Source organism: Dipteris shenzhenensis, chromosome 12, assembly GCF_047967505.1.
Source record: "Dipteris shenzhenensis isolate YYH24624 ecotype China chromosome 12, Dip_SZ_1.0, whole genome shotgun sequence".
NCBI lineage: Eukaryota > Viridiplantae > Streptophyta > Polypodiopsida > Gleicheniales > Dipteridaceae > Dipteris > Dipteris shenzhenensis.
Window position 1 is genome coordinate 52,277,040 of NC_141607.1, and position 13,773 is coordinate 52,290,812.

Sequence of the window (13,773 nt, forward strand, 5' to 3'; positions counted from 1 at the left end):
GCTGAGTGAAGAGCAAAGGAATGGTGGTTCAGCCACCTCAACTTCTCAAGAGACTGCTTTCTACTCGAATACAGGTAGAGGCAGAGGTAGAGGAAGAGGCCGTTTTGGTGGCCGGGCAGGAAATCAGAACCAACAGCAACAACAGGAAAACCAGTCCTATGGAGGAGGACGTGGTAGTTCTAGAGGCCAGGGGAACCAAAGAGGCCGTGGTTCATGGCAAAGGAACCAGCAAGTAAATAGCAGCACAGAATGCTATTATTGTGGAAAGCCTGGACACAAGGAGAATACATGCTATAAAAAACAGAATGACATCAAAAGTGGGAAGTTGCAGTAAAGCAACTATGCATCATCAAGTGGGCATGGTGACGACAGAAATGAGCACCTTTTTGTGATGCAGCATATGGTTAACTCCATGTCAGGAGATGCTGCAGCTTGCAATGATGTTTGGTATGTTGATTCAGGTGCCTCTAACCACATGACCAGTCATGGTGAGTGGTTTCATGATGTTAGAAATTTGGATAAGCCAGGTTATGTTGAAACAGGTGATGATACTGCGCACCCAATTACGCAGGTTGGTAAAGTGCCATTGGCTATGCAGGATGGCAAAACGAAGTACTTGGCAGATGTACTTCATGTTCCAAAAATCACTAAGAACCTGGTTTCAGTAGGCCAGATGGTTGAGCAAGGTCTGCAGGTTAGATTTAATCCTGATGGATGCTTTGTTGAGGACTTGAAAAATAAGTGCCGCTTGGTTGCGAAAGGCAACAAAAATGGCAGAATGTTCACCTTGGATGTTGATATGCCTGAGGTGAAAGCTGCTATGTTTGCGCATGGGAGAGGTGTCATTGCAGATATTGAGATATGGCACAAGCGCATTGGGCACGTGAATATACAAAGGCTGAAATCTATGCAAACAAAAAACATTGTTGCAGGTTTGCCTAAATTCAGAGTTGAGGGAATGCAAAAGGTATGTGAAGCATGCCAAATGGGTAAGCAGGCCAGACATGCATTTCCCAAAAATGCTAAGGTGAGCAGAAGACCTTTGGAAGTGATCCATTCAGATGTTTGGACAACCAAAACTGCTTCTATTGGTGGATGCCATTATTATGTGACGTTTATTGATGACTACACTAGGAAGGTGTGGATTTATTTTATGAAGCACAAAAGTGAAGTGTTCAGCCATTTCAAGGCTTTTAAGGCCATGGTTGAAAAAGAGAAAGGTGTGCATATTAAAGTGCTAAGATCTGATGGAGGGGGAGAGTACTTTTCAGAAGAATTTTGTGAATATCTGAAAGAACAGGGAATTCAAAGGAAGTACTCATGCAGGTCTACCCCTCAGCAGAATGGGGGTGCAGAAAGGAAGAACAGGCATATTGCAGAAGTAGGACGGGCGATCCTAAATGAGAAAAACATGCCTGATTATTTTTGGGCTGAAGCAGTAGCAACTGCTGTTTATATTATGAACAGAACCCCCACTGCAGCTGTCCATGGCATGACGCCTGAAGAAATGTATACAGGCCAAAAACCAGATATTTCTCACTTGAAGGTATTTGGTTGCATAGCTTATGTTCATGTTCCTGATGAGAAGAGAACAAAACTGGATCCAAAGGCAGAAAAATGCATCTTTATTGGATATGCTCAGCACCAGAAAGGGTATCGCTGTTATAACCCTTCCACCCGCAAAATGCAAGTGAGCAGAGATGTTGTTTTTGATGAAATGAGCAGCTGGTATGCACCAACTGTTATGGTAGGAGATGCAGATGCAGGAAATGGGAATGCTGCAATAAATCCAGAGCAGCAATCTCAAGCCTTGAGTGGACCCAGAGAGTCCTCTACTAGTGGATCTAATGCATGGACAGGGAGATTGAGATCTAGTGAATCGTCACATGGCAGTCCTGATAGTGTTGTGCAGGTATCACATAAGGGAAAAGAAAAAGTGGACCATGCTCCAGTGTTTGATGTGTCTGCTGGTAGCTCTCATGTTGATGGAGAGTCAAGTGGCTCTGAAATGAGCCTTGATGAGGAACTTGGGATTCCTTCTGTTGTTACACCTGGTGCAAGGAAAAGCAGGCATGATTTAAAGACTCCTGCAACTGATCCAGTTGTACGGAGGTCCACTCGTATTAAGTATCCAGTTGATAGGCTGAGATATGATGGGTATACAGCACATCACTATGCTTATATGGTCAAGGTTCTAGAGGAGCCAGAGCCCACATGTTTTGAGGATGCAGCAGGGCATAAAAATTGGGAAGCAGCTATGGATGAAGAGATGGCTGCCTTGGATGCAAACCACACTTGGGATTTGATGCCTTTGCCTCATGATAAGAAGGCTATTGGCTGCAAGTGGGTTTACAAAGTAAAGCACAATGCTGATGGGTCTGTTAGCAGGTACAAGGCAAGATTGGTTGCCAAAGGTTTTGCGCAGACATATGGAATTGACTATGAGGAAACTTTCAGCCCAGTTGCAAGGATGGCAACCGTGAGAGCAGTAATTGCTATGGCTGCTGCAAAGGGATGGTCTTTGCATCAGATGGATGTGAAAAATGCCTTCTTGCATGGTGATTTGCAGGAAGAGGTTTATATGATGCAGCCAGAAGGTTATGAGGATAACTCACACCCCGATTTTGTATGCAGGTTGCGCAAAGCCTTGTATGGCTTAAAACAGGCACCGAGGGCATGGTCAGACAAGATAGGGCAATATCTTGTCACTATTGGATTTCAGATTTCCAATTCAGATTTTTCACTTTATGTGAAAAGGACAAACAGAGGGATTGTGCTTATAGTCATCTATGTTGATGACTTGATTATTACAGGTGATAGTGATGCAGACATTAATGAAGTGAAGCTGCTGTTGAAGCAGAAATTTGAGATGAAGGATTTGGGAGAGCTGCGTTACTTCTTGGGCATTGAGGTTATTAGATCCCCGAGTGGGATATGGCTGTTGCAAAGGCAATACGGTTTGGACATGCTGTCCAAATATGGGATGACAGGCTGTAAGCCTATCTCTGTTCCATTGGAGCAGAATGTGAAGCTCAATGCAGAGTCAGGTGAGCTTCTTGAAGATATTACTATGTACAGGCGCATAGTAGGTAGCTTGATTTACATGACTATAACCAGACCAGATTTGAGCTATTCTGTGGGGCTGGTGAGTCAGTTTATGCAGGCACCGAGGAAGCCACATTTGGATGCGGCTAGGCGCATACTGCGGTATGTGAAGTCCACATTGCATTATGGACTGTTTTATGAAGCTGGGTGTGCATTACAGGTACATGGATACACAGATGCTGACTGGGCTGGTAGTGTCTCAGACAGGAGATCTACTAGTGGTTTTATGTTTTCCCTTGGGAGTGGTGCCATCAGTTGGAGTAGCAAGAAGCAGCCAACAGTTGCCTTGTCGAGCACAGAGGCTGAGTACAGGGGTGCAGCAATGGCTGCATGTGAGGTAGCTTGGTTACAGAAGCTACTTGGAGATATGGGACAGTCAGTTCATGCAGCAGTTGTCATTCATTGTGACAACATTAGCAGCATCATGCTTGCTAATAACCCAGTTTATCATGCTAGAACGAAGCACATTGAGGTGCATTATCACTTTGTGAGAGAGAAGGTTCTAGCTGGTGAGATTGATCTTGTCTATGTCAGCACTGAGGAGCAGGTGGCTGATATATTTACGAAGGCATTGGGTACCGAGAAGCTTCGCAGATTTAGGAGCTTGCTTGGTGTACGTGAGATGGATTTGAGCTTGAGGGGGAGTGTTGAGATATCAAGCTCTACCCCCGATATATCTCCTGGATGACTATCATTTATGTCATCGCCTATGTTAGTTGTACTCGTGGTGTAGTTAGACTACCACATATGTTTTTGGTTTGGGTTCACATATGAACCGCGTATTCTAGGTTTTGACATATAGGGTATTTCCCTCTTCTATTGTATTGTTGTTGTGTGCAAAAGTGAAGAAAGGCTTCACCCTCCAACCTTGTGTCCTCTCTCTTTTTGTGTGTTGTGAAGAAAGCTGAACTTGAGTCTCCTATCTCTCTCCCTCATTCTTTACATACACTTCACTCTCAGCAGGATCAAGAGCTATCACTACTATATCGCGACCTTCAACTTGTGGTGTTTGATGAAATTTCACTAATTGGCCATAGTACCCTCATTGCGGCAGACATGCGCCTAAGAGAAATAAGACACAATCATTTACAACCATTTGGTGGTATTGATGTACTCTTGTGTGGAGACCTATGCCAAGCAAGCCCCACAAAAGATTCTTGGATTTTCCTTGAAAAGAACACAAACAAACCACCAATTAGATCTTATTGGGATTCATTTACGAACTAACCAAACCAATGAGACAAAAAAATATCCGAATACATTTGAATACTTAACAACATTAGAATAGGAAAACAAACCCTGGAGGACATTTCTTACATAAATTTGAAATTCCATCATACACCACCTCATAAACATAGAATCCCTCATTTGTTTTACACCAACGCAGCAAAAGATATCCACAACAAGGAAGTTTTCGAGGTATTGCAAGGAGACCCGCATATTCTCCTTGCAAAAGATAAAAAACACAAAACTTGCAATAAGAAAGTGACACCACCATTAGACCCAAAAAACACAAGTGGCTTGCACAAAAAACTCCATTTAAAAAAGGACATGATAATAGAGATTTGCTCAGGAAACCTAGACATACTAGATGGATTGGTAAATGGAGCTGATGGAATATTCAAGGAGTCTAACATTCACACAAATCCACAAGTTGTTTGGATATTGTTCAACAATGACAACATCAGAAAGCAAACAAGGCATAAAAATAGGGATCTTTACAATAATGAAATTCCGCAAAGTTGGACGCCAATCTTCCCAATAACAAGAGATTCCAAGTTGGAAAGAACTATCTAAACACAATTTCGTGCACACAATTCCCTATCCAACCCGCCGCTACTAGAACAATCCATCACTCACAAGGACTGTCCATGGATTCTCTTGCCTTTGATCCAACATACATCAAATCCCATGGCCTAACATACACAGCACTATCGCGTATATGAAATCCAGAACATCTGTTCTTAATTCATCCTCTAGAACCAAAACACATTAAGGTAGACGCAAATGTTCTCAAAGAACTTCAACAATTGCAAATGAATAGAAGATGGGCTACACAACAAATAAACTTCTTCAGCACACGCACTCCACACAAAACAATTCAATCACTAAACATTCGTGCCCTACATTCACATATTCATGACATTCTTTCGGACAAAAGCATACTTGCTTCCAGAGTACTTTGTCTCCAAGAATTGCATGTCAAGACATAAAGCATTCTCCATTTACTAGGGTTTGTTTGTTTGCAACTTGTTATCAGAAGGAACTACAATTGCTAAAACAATCGCAACTTGTTATCAGAAGGAACTACAATTGCTAAAACAACAAGATCTCATTAAAGATGGTTTCCAATGCTTATTGACATTTTTTAAGGACAACAACCTAGAAACAATTGCTATAGTCAACGTATACAATTCCCCCTCTACAAAAACATCCACTCTTTTTTCTTGCCTAGAAACACTACTAAGCACAATACAAACATCCACAAAAACAATCATCATAGGAGACTTCAACAGTAACTATTACAACTCCAACAACAGAAATAAAAAACTCTCAACATTCATGGAAGAAAGAAATCTGCAACAACTAATTCAACAACCAACATCTATTCATGGGTCAACAATAGACCACATTTGGTGTAACTCACCAAATCAACATCTAATTTCATTTATTGGTCTGATCACTCCCTTATTTACACAAACATTGACCTGTCCTAAAGGCAGGCCACTTGAATGTAATTCACCTTGTTCCAAAAGTGATTCATGAATTTGGCTTTTTTAGCATGAGTTGAGGACAAGGCTCACACCCACCTAATAAATGCAATTGTAGAGACCAATGCAATGGCAATCTTCCAACAAGTGAGTGAACATGATGTGATGTTGTGAAGGTGGGAACACCCTTCATGAAGCAGGGTTGAGTGAGAGTGCTCTTAAATGTAGGAGCTTGTTCCTACTATATCGCTAAAGTTTTGTGAGGTGAAGTTGGGCTTGTTGCTGCAAAGTTTTTTGTCAATGATGAGCGTGGATTACAGGAGCTAACACTTGTGGGAATCTTTTCTAACGACCACCCACAAATCCTCTCATGAGATGTGTGCTCCTTGAGAATTATGGGGAACCGAGGAGGAATGCCCTGTAAGAGTGTGAAGGCTACGGAGGAAGAGACAGGTTTTCATGTACGAGGGAAAAGATTGAATGAAGGAGAGCTGAGAGCACATCGAGAGAAGGGAGAGAGAGAGAGAGAGAGAGAGAGACAGGTTTGAAATTGAAGACATTGAATGAGTTTGGAAGGGCGTTGGGAAATCTATTCAAGCGGAAGAAGAAGTCCAAAAGCCACAATGAAGAATGAGGGGCCAAAAAGGCTGATGTGTTTTGTGAAAAAGGTTAAGGAATGGGGTTAAGTTAAGAAAGAATTCAAAACAGTTTTTCAGTTTTGCTTCGGTTTCTTCTTCAGCTTCATGTTCTTCTTCTTCTTCTTCGTCTTCGTCTTCGTCTTCTTCGTCTTTTTTCTGCAGAATTACGCACTTCATAGCTCTGGCCTCCTCTCCTCACAGCATTCCTCTGCTTCTTCGCCATCTCTTTACGTTTCCTTACTTGCTCAACACACTCAGCTTTCACATTTCTTCTTCCTGCCTGCCAGCCATCGCCTTGGCTTGGCGTCTTCTTCCATGGCCACGCCATAGCTGCCACTCTCTCTCTCCCCCTGCCTGTCTCTCTTTCTGTCTCTTACATTGTCCCCTCCGATATTGAAGGGCTCCCCCTGTCAGCCCTGCTCATTAATTCTCGCTGCCCCTCTCTCCAATTTTGTCCTTCCCTTTGGCGCCCCTTCCTTTGGCCCCCGATGGCGCTGTGTAGAGACTTGCCTTGGTGGCTCAATTGCCCCCCTTGCCAACCTTTTGATTCAGGCTCGGCTGAGGGTCGCCGGTTTGATTTGTTGTCCTGCCGTTTCGGTGCGCTCTCCTCGCGTCAATAGATAGCTCTGCTTTGTGTTGGTTAAGATGGCCGTCTCCCTGCTTGTTTCAAGAAGCAGTACAGCTCAGGATGATACCAGCTGCAGACGCGAGGAAATAATGGGGCCACCGCAAGATAAACGAATGAATGTGACCTTGGCCGACCTGGAGTCTCCACGATACGTTCCTCGCAAGCTCATTCGTTCCGTCAGCTTGAAACTCAGGTGGTGGCGTCAGCGGCTAGACGCAGATGCTGATGGAATTGAAAGACCTAGCAGCAATGACCGAGACGGAGAAAGCGGAACTTCGCCAGGAGAAGAGGTATTCAGAGGGATTGTCGAACGTCCTGTAGACGCACTCATGGATGCAGATACTGTGGAAAACGAACGATGGAATTTGATGGGATGTTTTGGCCTCCAAGGGAGGATAGCAAGACACGCCTACCTTGGGAGAGATCACGCTACTGAGATTACCACAGCAGGAACGAATGAAAACGATGCGGGTAGGGATGCAGGGAGAGATCAAGACGCAGCGTGCAGGCGGAGCGGGCCGCTGGGAAACCATTTCGGTTACGCGGAACCATTGGAATTGAGCAAGGACAAAAGCAGAGAGCCGTTGCAGGAGATCAGCACGGCTAATTCTGCACAGTTGGGAGTCGACCGATTGAATGACGAGAGACCCAGTGGACGACAACAATGCGGATGCTTTGCCAATGGCGGGACAGAGAGGCTGAAAGATCGAGGTACGAGAAGTTGTGGAAGAGATGAAGCTACGGAAATGTGCCCGTCAGGAACAAACGAGAACGACGCAGGTGGATATCCTCTAGGAATAAACAGAGATGGAGGCGTTTGGGGGAGCCCGCTGGGGAAACAGCTTGCGTATCTTGAAGAAGTTGATTGCAGCAGCAAGGAGAATTACATGTTGCAGGAGATTGGGATGGCCGATTCGATTCAACAACTTGGAGCAGACGAGTTGAAGGACGATAGGCCGAGTGGAAGACAACCGTGCGGATGCTTTGCCAAAGGCGGGATAGAGATTAGCAGGCTGAAGGACTGGGGCAACAAGAAGAGTGCAAGAGAGAGCTTGCAGACCGAAGGCGATGCAAACTCGGGGATCGATCATCATCCTCGATTGCCAGACGATGTAGTGGAAATGTGCCTGGCTAGAACACCCTTCAGCACCCTCGCAAGTGCACGCCTAGTCTGCAGGAAATGGAGAGCTCTCACTATGTCTCCTCACTTCCTTGCAACCAGGGAGAAGTTGTCTTCTCGGAAGCCTTGGCTTCTCCTTTTTGGTCTCTCCAGAGACGGTGTTTCCACAGGTGAGATCCACGCACTAGACCCAACCTTTGATCGATGGCATTCAATTCGAGCTGACATACTCTCCGGCAAATTTCTCTTCTCCGTCGCCTCTCTCAATGGCTTGGTTTATGTCATCGGTGGCTGCTCAAGTTCGCCCAGTCGCCATGGCAGACCTGACAAGAACACAATGAAGACCCATAAGGCTGTTCTTGTTTACAATCCTTCTACAGGTTCATGGACCAAAGTGTGCTCCATGGGAGCTGCTCGGGCCATGGCTGTGGCTGGGGTTTTCGAATTGCGAGATGGGCGGGTTATAAGGGATTCAAGCAGCAGAAGCTTTGGTAGCTACAGGCACGAAGGGTCTAAAGGAGTTGTAAAAGGCTCCAGCATGTCTGAAAGTGAAAGAGGGTGGTGCAATCTGGGTACTGTGGGGGAAATCTCATATGACAGGGATGAAGATCGAAGGGAATCTGCAGCAAGGGCCGCTGGCATCAATCCAGTCCTCTCTCATCCGCCAGGAAACACGAATTCAGAAATAGATAGTGGTGTAACTATTCTGAGGGAGACGGCCCATTTCTGGGAAAAATCGGACAAGGACACCAGGAGCTATGGATTGATCGTGGTAGGAGGCCAAGGCGTGTGGAATGAGCCTCTATTTTCTGCAGAAGTTTATGATCCTGTCACTAACACATGGAGGGAAATAGCAAAGCTGCCTCCAGACCATGGTGTCACCTGTGCAGGGGTAGTTTGCAATGGCCTATTCTATGCCTACTCTGAGACAGACAAGCTGGCAGCTTATGATTTTGACCTCAATATATGGACTAGCATCCAGGTTTCCAACACCCTGACACGTCTCCATGAGTACATCCCCAAGCTTGTGTCTTGCAAAGGAAGGGTCTTCTTGTTGGGGGTAGCTTGGGGGGGCAGAGAGACAGGTAGTGGTGGTGGGGGCAATGGTATGGAGAAAGCCACAAGGATGTTGTGGGAGTTCAACCCTAGCTTGCAAACTTGGCTGCAAATCTCTAGTCACCCTGATGCTCCTCTCGATTGGAATGCGGTCTTTGTGTCCGAGGGAGACCAAATTTTTGGGGTAGAGATGTTCAAGATTTTTGGTCAGGTTCTGGATTTTGTCACCGTTTGTGAGCTCTCTGGATCTCAGGCGACATGGGAGAGGGTGTCGAGGATGCGCATTGGAAATGACTTGGATGTGTCATCCTGTATTACTAAAACAGCTATCGTGGTTCAGCTGTGACACAAACCATCAACCTTTCACAGTAAGGGTACTCTTGTCCATCCTGCTCTGATATCTTTCTTGATATGTCCTATAGTAGTCTCTAGCCATTCTCTCCGAGGTGACGACCTTCGATTTATGGCCAGTTTAAAGTGTACGATGTCTCTTTAATATTTGCTTGATAGAATCCTCTGAAAAAATATCAACTATTGCAAAAGTTGGCATTGTAATCTCAGGAGGCCTAGGAAATCCAAGATAATAGCATTCCTAGAACTTCCTGTCTTATTGCTCAACCAGGGAGTGCTGGATGTGTCACCTATAGTGACATTGATAATTTCGAAACCTGAGCTCTGAATTTGACTTTGTTTGAATGTTACGGTGAACATAGCTGGCAATAGCAGGGCGCTATTCTCATTACTTCTTTTTGTGGTTTTCATGGAGTGTCATGTGAATATGGTTCCTTTGTGGTAGCAGTGTCTAAAAGATACACGAGCATTAAAAGTTGGATCGGTGTCCAAGGGCCAATCCATCTCATACAAGGGGGACCTCTTAACAATTCTTTGAACAGATGCCTTATTTTGCTAGTGCATGGGTGCATGAGTGACATTGAAAATGAGAGAGATTCAAAGTGAAGGCGAACGAGAGAAAGAGAACTAGCTGATACTGATTTGAAGGATGACGGTGAGGCTTTTAAAAGTACAATAGTAGCTTTAATTTGGTTTTTTCTATATAATTTAAGTGTCCAAGGGTGAATCTATCTCATACATGGGGGTGAGCTCTCAACAATCCTTGTAATAGATGCCTTCTTTTGCTAGTGGATGGGCGCATGAGTGAGAATGAGAGTGAGAGAGTCTCAAAGTGAAAGTGAAAGAGAGAAAGAGAATGAACTGATACTGATTTGAAGGATGATGGTGAGGCTTTTAAACCTACAATTGTAGCACAAGCTAGGGTTTGGAAACGATGACCAAACTGAGTGAGTGCCAAGTTCATCCATATATGGCATTCCCGTGACATGTACTTCGGGCATTTTGGCTGGAAAGGAGATGGCACATCCCTGGTTGCTCCATGGGTGCAAGAGACAACGTGTGGGCATCATATGCCCCACCTTGCTACCATCAATTTCAGCACCTTGTCAGTCATTGTATTCACTGCTAACCGGTGAAGTTTTCAAGCTCTTGGACAGTTTGCAGCTAGAGCTGTGACTTGCACCATCTTGTACAAGACATGCATCCCTGATGCCGTGCCAGAAATCACAGTCGAGCATGTCTCGGGAATTCACTAGGGTGTTTAAGTACAATCTTGGAGTATTGAGGTTGAGGCACTTTTCCTATGACTAAGCTATAAGTAGTTCAGTTACATTAAGGTTAAAAACATAATCGCATTTCGATTGGCATGCACTCTGTTATCCACCAAGTAGCCTAAACAATAATGCTTTCATGTGTTTCCGCATGAAATAGTCTACCTTTGCACTGCAAAGTTGTACTTTTTGCTCAATATCACTAGGGCTTTTTTCAAAGGGGTACGACTGTTGTATAGGAGCCTTTCTTGATCCTAAAATTTTCTTAAATTATCATCCACACTGTCAACCGTTAAGTTAAACCCATGTTTTAACCTGTTTTTCTTCACAAAAAGTCCCCTGACGGGCACTTCTACCCTTGGAACCCAACTGAAATGCGCACTTTTGTCAATACCTGAGCGGATAACTGCGAGTGGGAATAGGCCCTTGTATCCATTGGAGGGCGTAACTAGGCCTGCTTCAGTTACTGCCCTTTAGATGCATTTTGGATGTAATTACAGCCCATGAACATTCTCTCTCTCTCCACATTAGAACCGGGCCTTTTCGTCAAGATTGAGCTTATGGGTGGGGCATACCATATTAAGTGACATTTGCTCTCATAAAGCATTTGGAAATCAGGTTTTATTTTGCTGGCCTCATACTCGCCCCCCTCCCCGGGCGCCTCAAGTTCTTGGCCATGGAGGAGTTATGATTAGGACGGATGGTTGCCGGTGTTGTGGTTCTCAGGTCCCGACGGCTATTTCTTATATTTTCGGTAGCCATATGAATATTATAAAATGTTGCAAATATTTGAATTTCTTATCATGTTTTTTTAATGAAGTGACAAGATTTTCCAACTTTACTTCTAGAGAGCTGGCCATTATTGCATCATATTCATCTTCACATTGTTTGCGTGTTGCAGTTTGAATTCTTTCTTCAAGTTATTAAAGCTACCATCCTTTCATTTTACTTTTGTGACATGTTCTCTATCAATTGGGCCTTTTGAAGGTGAATTCACCCACTCATGTAAAGGTTCCCCCTTTCTTCAAACGTCCTCATCTCCTTCTAAAACAAAAGTAAAATAATAAAATATTCCCTCTTTACTATTCTAGCACATGCAACCCATGTGGTATTTGCATATGGGGCTGACCAATTACCATGTGGCATTATGCACTTTACAATAGGATACAACACTAAAGAAGTCACTATAGGTGTAATACATTTTTCCACCATATCCAGCCTTACAAATCAATCTCATTAATGTGCTTCTATATAAACATATCGGGGTTGTTTTGAACTTCATTTCATTAGACTTTCTTGTCTTAGTAGTCCTCCTCGTCCCTCTCCTCCTCCTTGATCTGCTATCATTTCTCCTTAAAATCTCACCTCCCCTTCCTCCCCTTCACACATCTAATTACATGAGATCAAAGTGCGTCCAATTACTTATGAGTGGCATAGAAATGTGGAAATATTCAAAAGTTGCATTAGCAAATGAAAAGTTACTTATGAGTGGCATAGAAATGTGGCTATACTAGAAATATTCAAAAGTTACACTATCAAATGAAACCTTGCGTGACTCCTATATAGGTATGCTAACACTATTTTGTTTTTCCCACATGTGCTTGCATCAATAAAACTCGATTCTGTTAATCCTACTATTTGCTTTTTTTAAAGTTATGTCTGCCTCTACTTTTAAAGATCTAAGAGCATTCATGTCTTGATGACAAACCCAAGGAAATCAATCTATAAACAACCATTTCATAATTGGAGCAAGCACACATTAAAATATCCCCATATTTCAAAAGTTACAGTATTGGTATAATTCTTTCTCCGTTCTATCATATGTATACATGCTACAACTTTGATTTTAAAATTCCCCTCCATACACGTACATACCATAATTATACTAGATAAGTATTGTTAAACCCCCCCTAACCTTAAATGGCCAAGTCAACCCCCAAATTAAAAATCCTCTTCTAGTAACAAACCTATTATGCTACATGACCACCCTGAGATTACAAGTTTAGAATGATTTAAGATGAAGTACGTTGACATATTTATTAATACAAATTGCTAATTTGTGGAAGGATATACAAGTGCATCAAGGTTGAATAGAAATTAAAAATCTTCTTCCATTAACAAACCTACTATGCTACATGACCATGCTGAGATTACAAGTCTAGAACGATTTAAGATAAAGTATGTTCACATATTTACTAATACAAATTGCTTATTTGTGGAAGGATATTCAAGTGCATCAATGTTGAAATTTTCTATCTTTTACATGGCATTGGCGTTGCTTTTCTCTATGTTTGATAAGAGTGTGAGTATCAAGTGATAGCCTAGTGGCTCTGAGTAAAATATTTAGGCGAGCGGCCACAGTTTAGGTAAGCGGATCCAAGCGTGTTTAGGCGAGTGATCACACTCTATGCGAACGCAGGTAGTGAAAGGCCTCTCCCCACCATGGGGGCCTTACTCTCCATGCAACGAGCTATAGAATCTCCACCTCCTACCATGTATGTGTGTTCCTTTCTCTCCTAGGTGGGATTGAATGAGCTATGGAATTTGTGAACCCAATGCCACACAATCAATGAGCTTTTGGAACGTGTCTTTTCGGACAGGACATAGTTGCGTAACTATGTTGCCTCCACCCAAGTGATGATCCTTGACTCCAAAATTACTCTTGATCCACCAAACTACATGAAAGTCCAACAAGAAGGGAGCATAGAGGAAGGAAACTAACTTCGGGCGGAGAGGTCCCCGGTGGTGAGCTCTTCCTTAAAAGAGTTGTGTACTTGGCTTTAGCCAGTTTTTGCTCTATAAGCATTGATCGAGGGTGTGAGCCCATGGTCGACCCCCGTCCCCTTTTTTTTGTACTCCCTTGGTCCCCTTTATTTTTTGGCAGCCTGACCAG

General features: G+C 43.5%; 1 protein-coding gene across 1 annotated transcript; it reads left to right on the forward strand.

Annotated features, from left to right (window-relative positions):
- The first annotated feature begins 6,582 nt into the window (after positions 1 to 6,582).
- LOC147896376 (F-box/kelch-repeat protein At5g42360-like) lies at positions 6,583 to 10,000 on the forward strand. Its single transcript, XM_087383159.1, has one exon. It carries the CDS (start codon positions 7,100 to 7,102, stop codon positions 9,602 to 9,604), a length of 2,505 nt encoding a protein of 834 aa, XP_087239285.1. The 5' UTR covers positions 6,583 to 7,099; the 3' UTR covers positions 9,605 to 10,000.
- The last annotated feature ends 3,773 nt before the right edge of the window (positions 10,001 to 13,773 follow it).

What these genes read in the sequence shown, in the direction of transcription:
- LOC147896376 (XM_087383159.1), top strand. Translation starts at nt 7,100, where the DNA reads ATGGCCGTCTCCCTGCTTGTTTCAAGAAGCAGTACAGCTCAGGATGAT.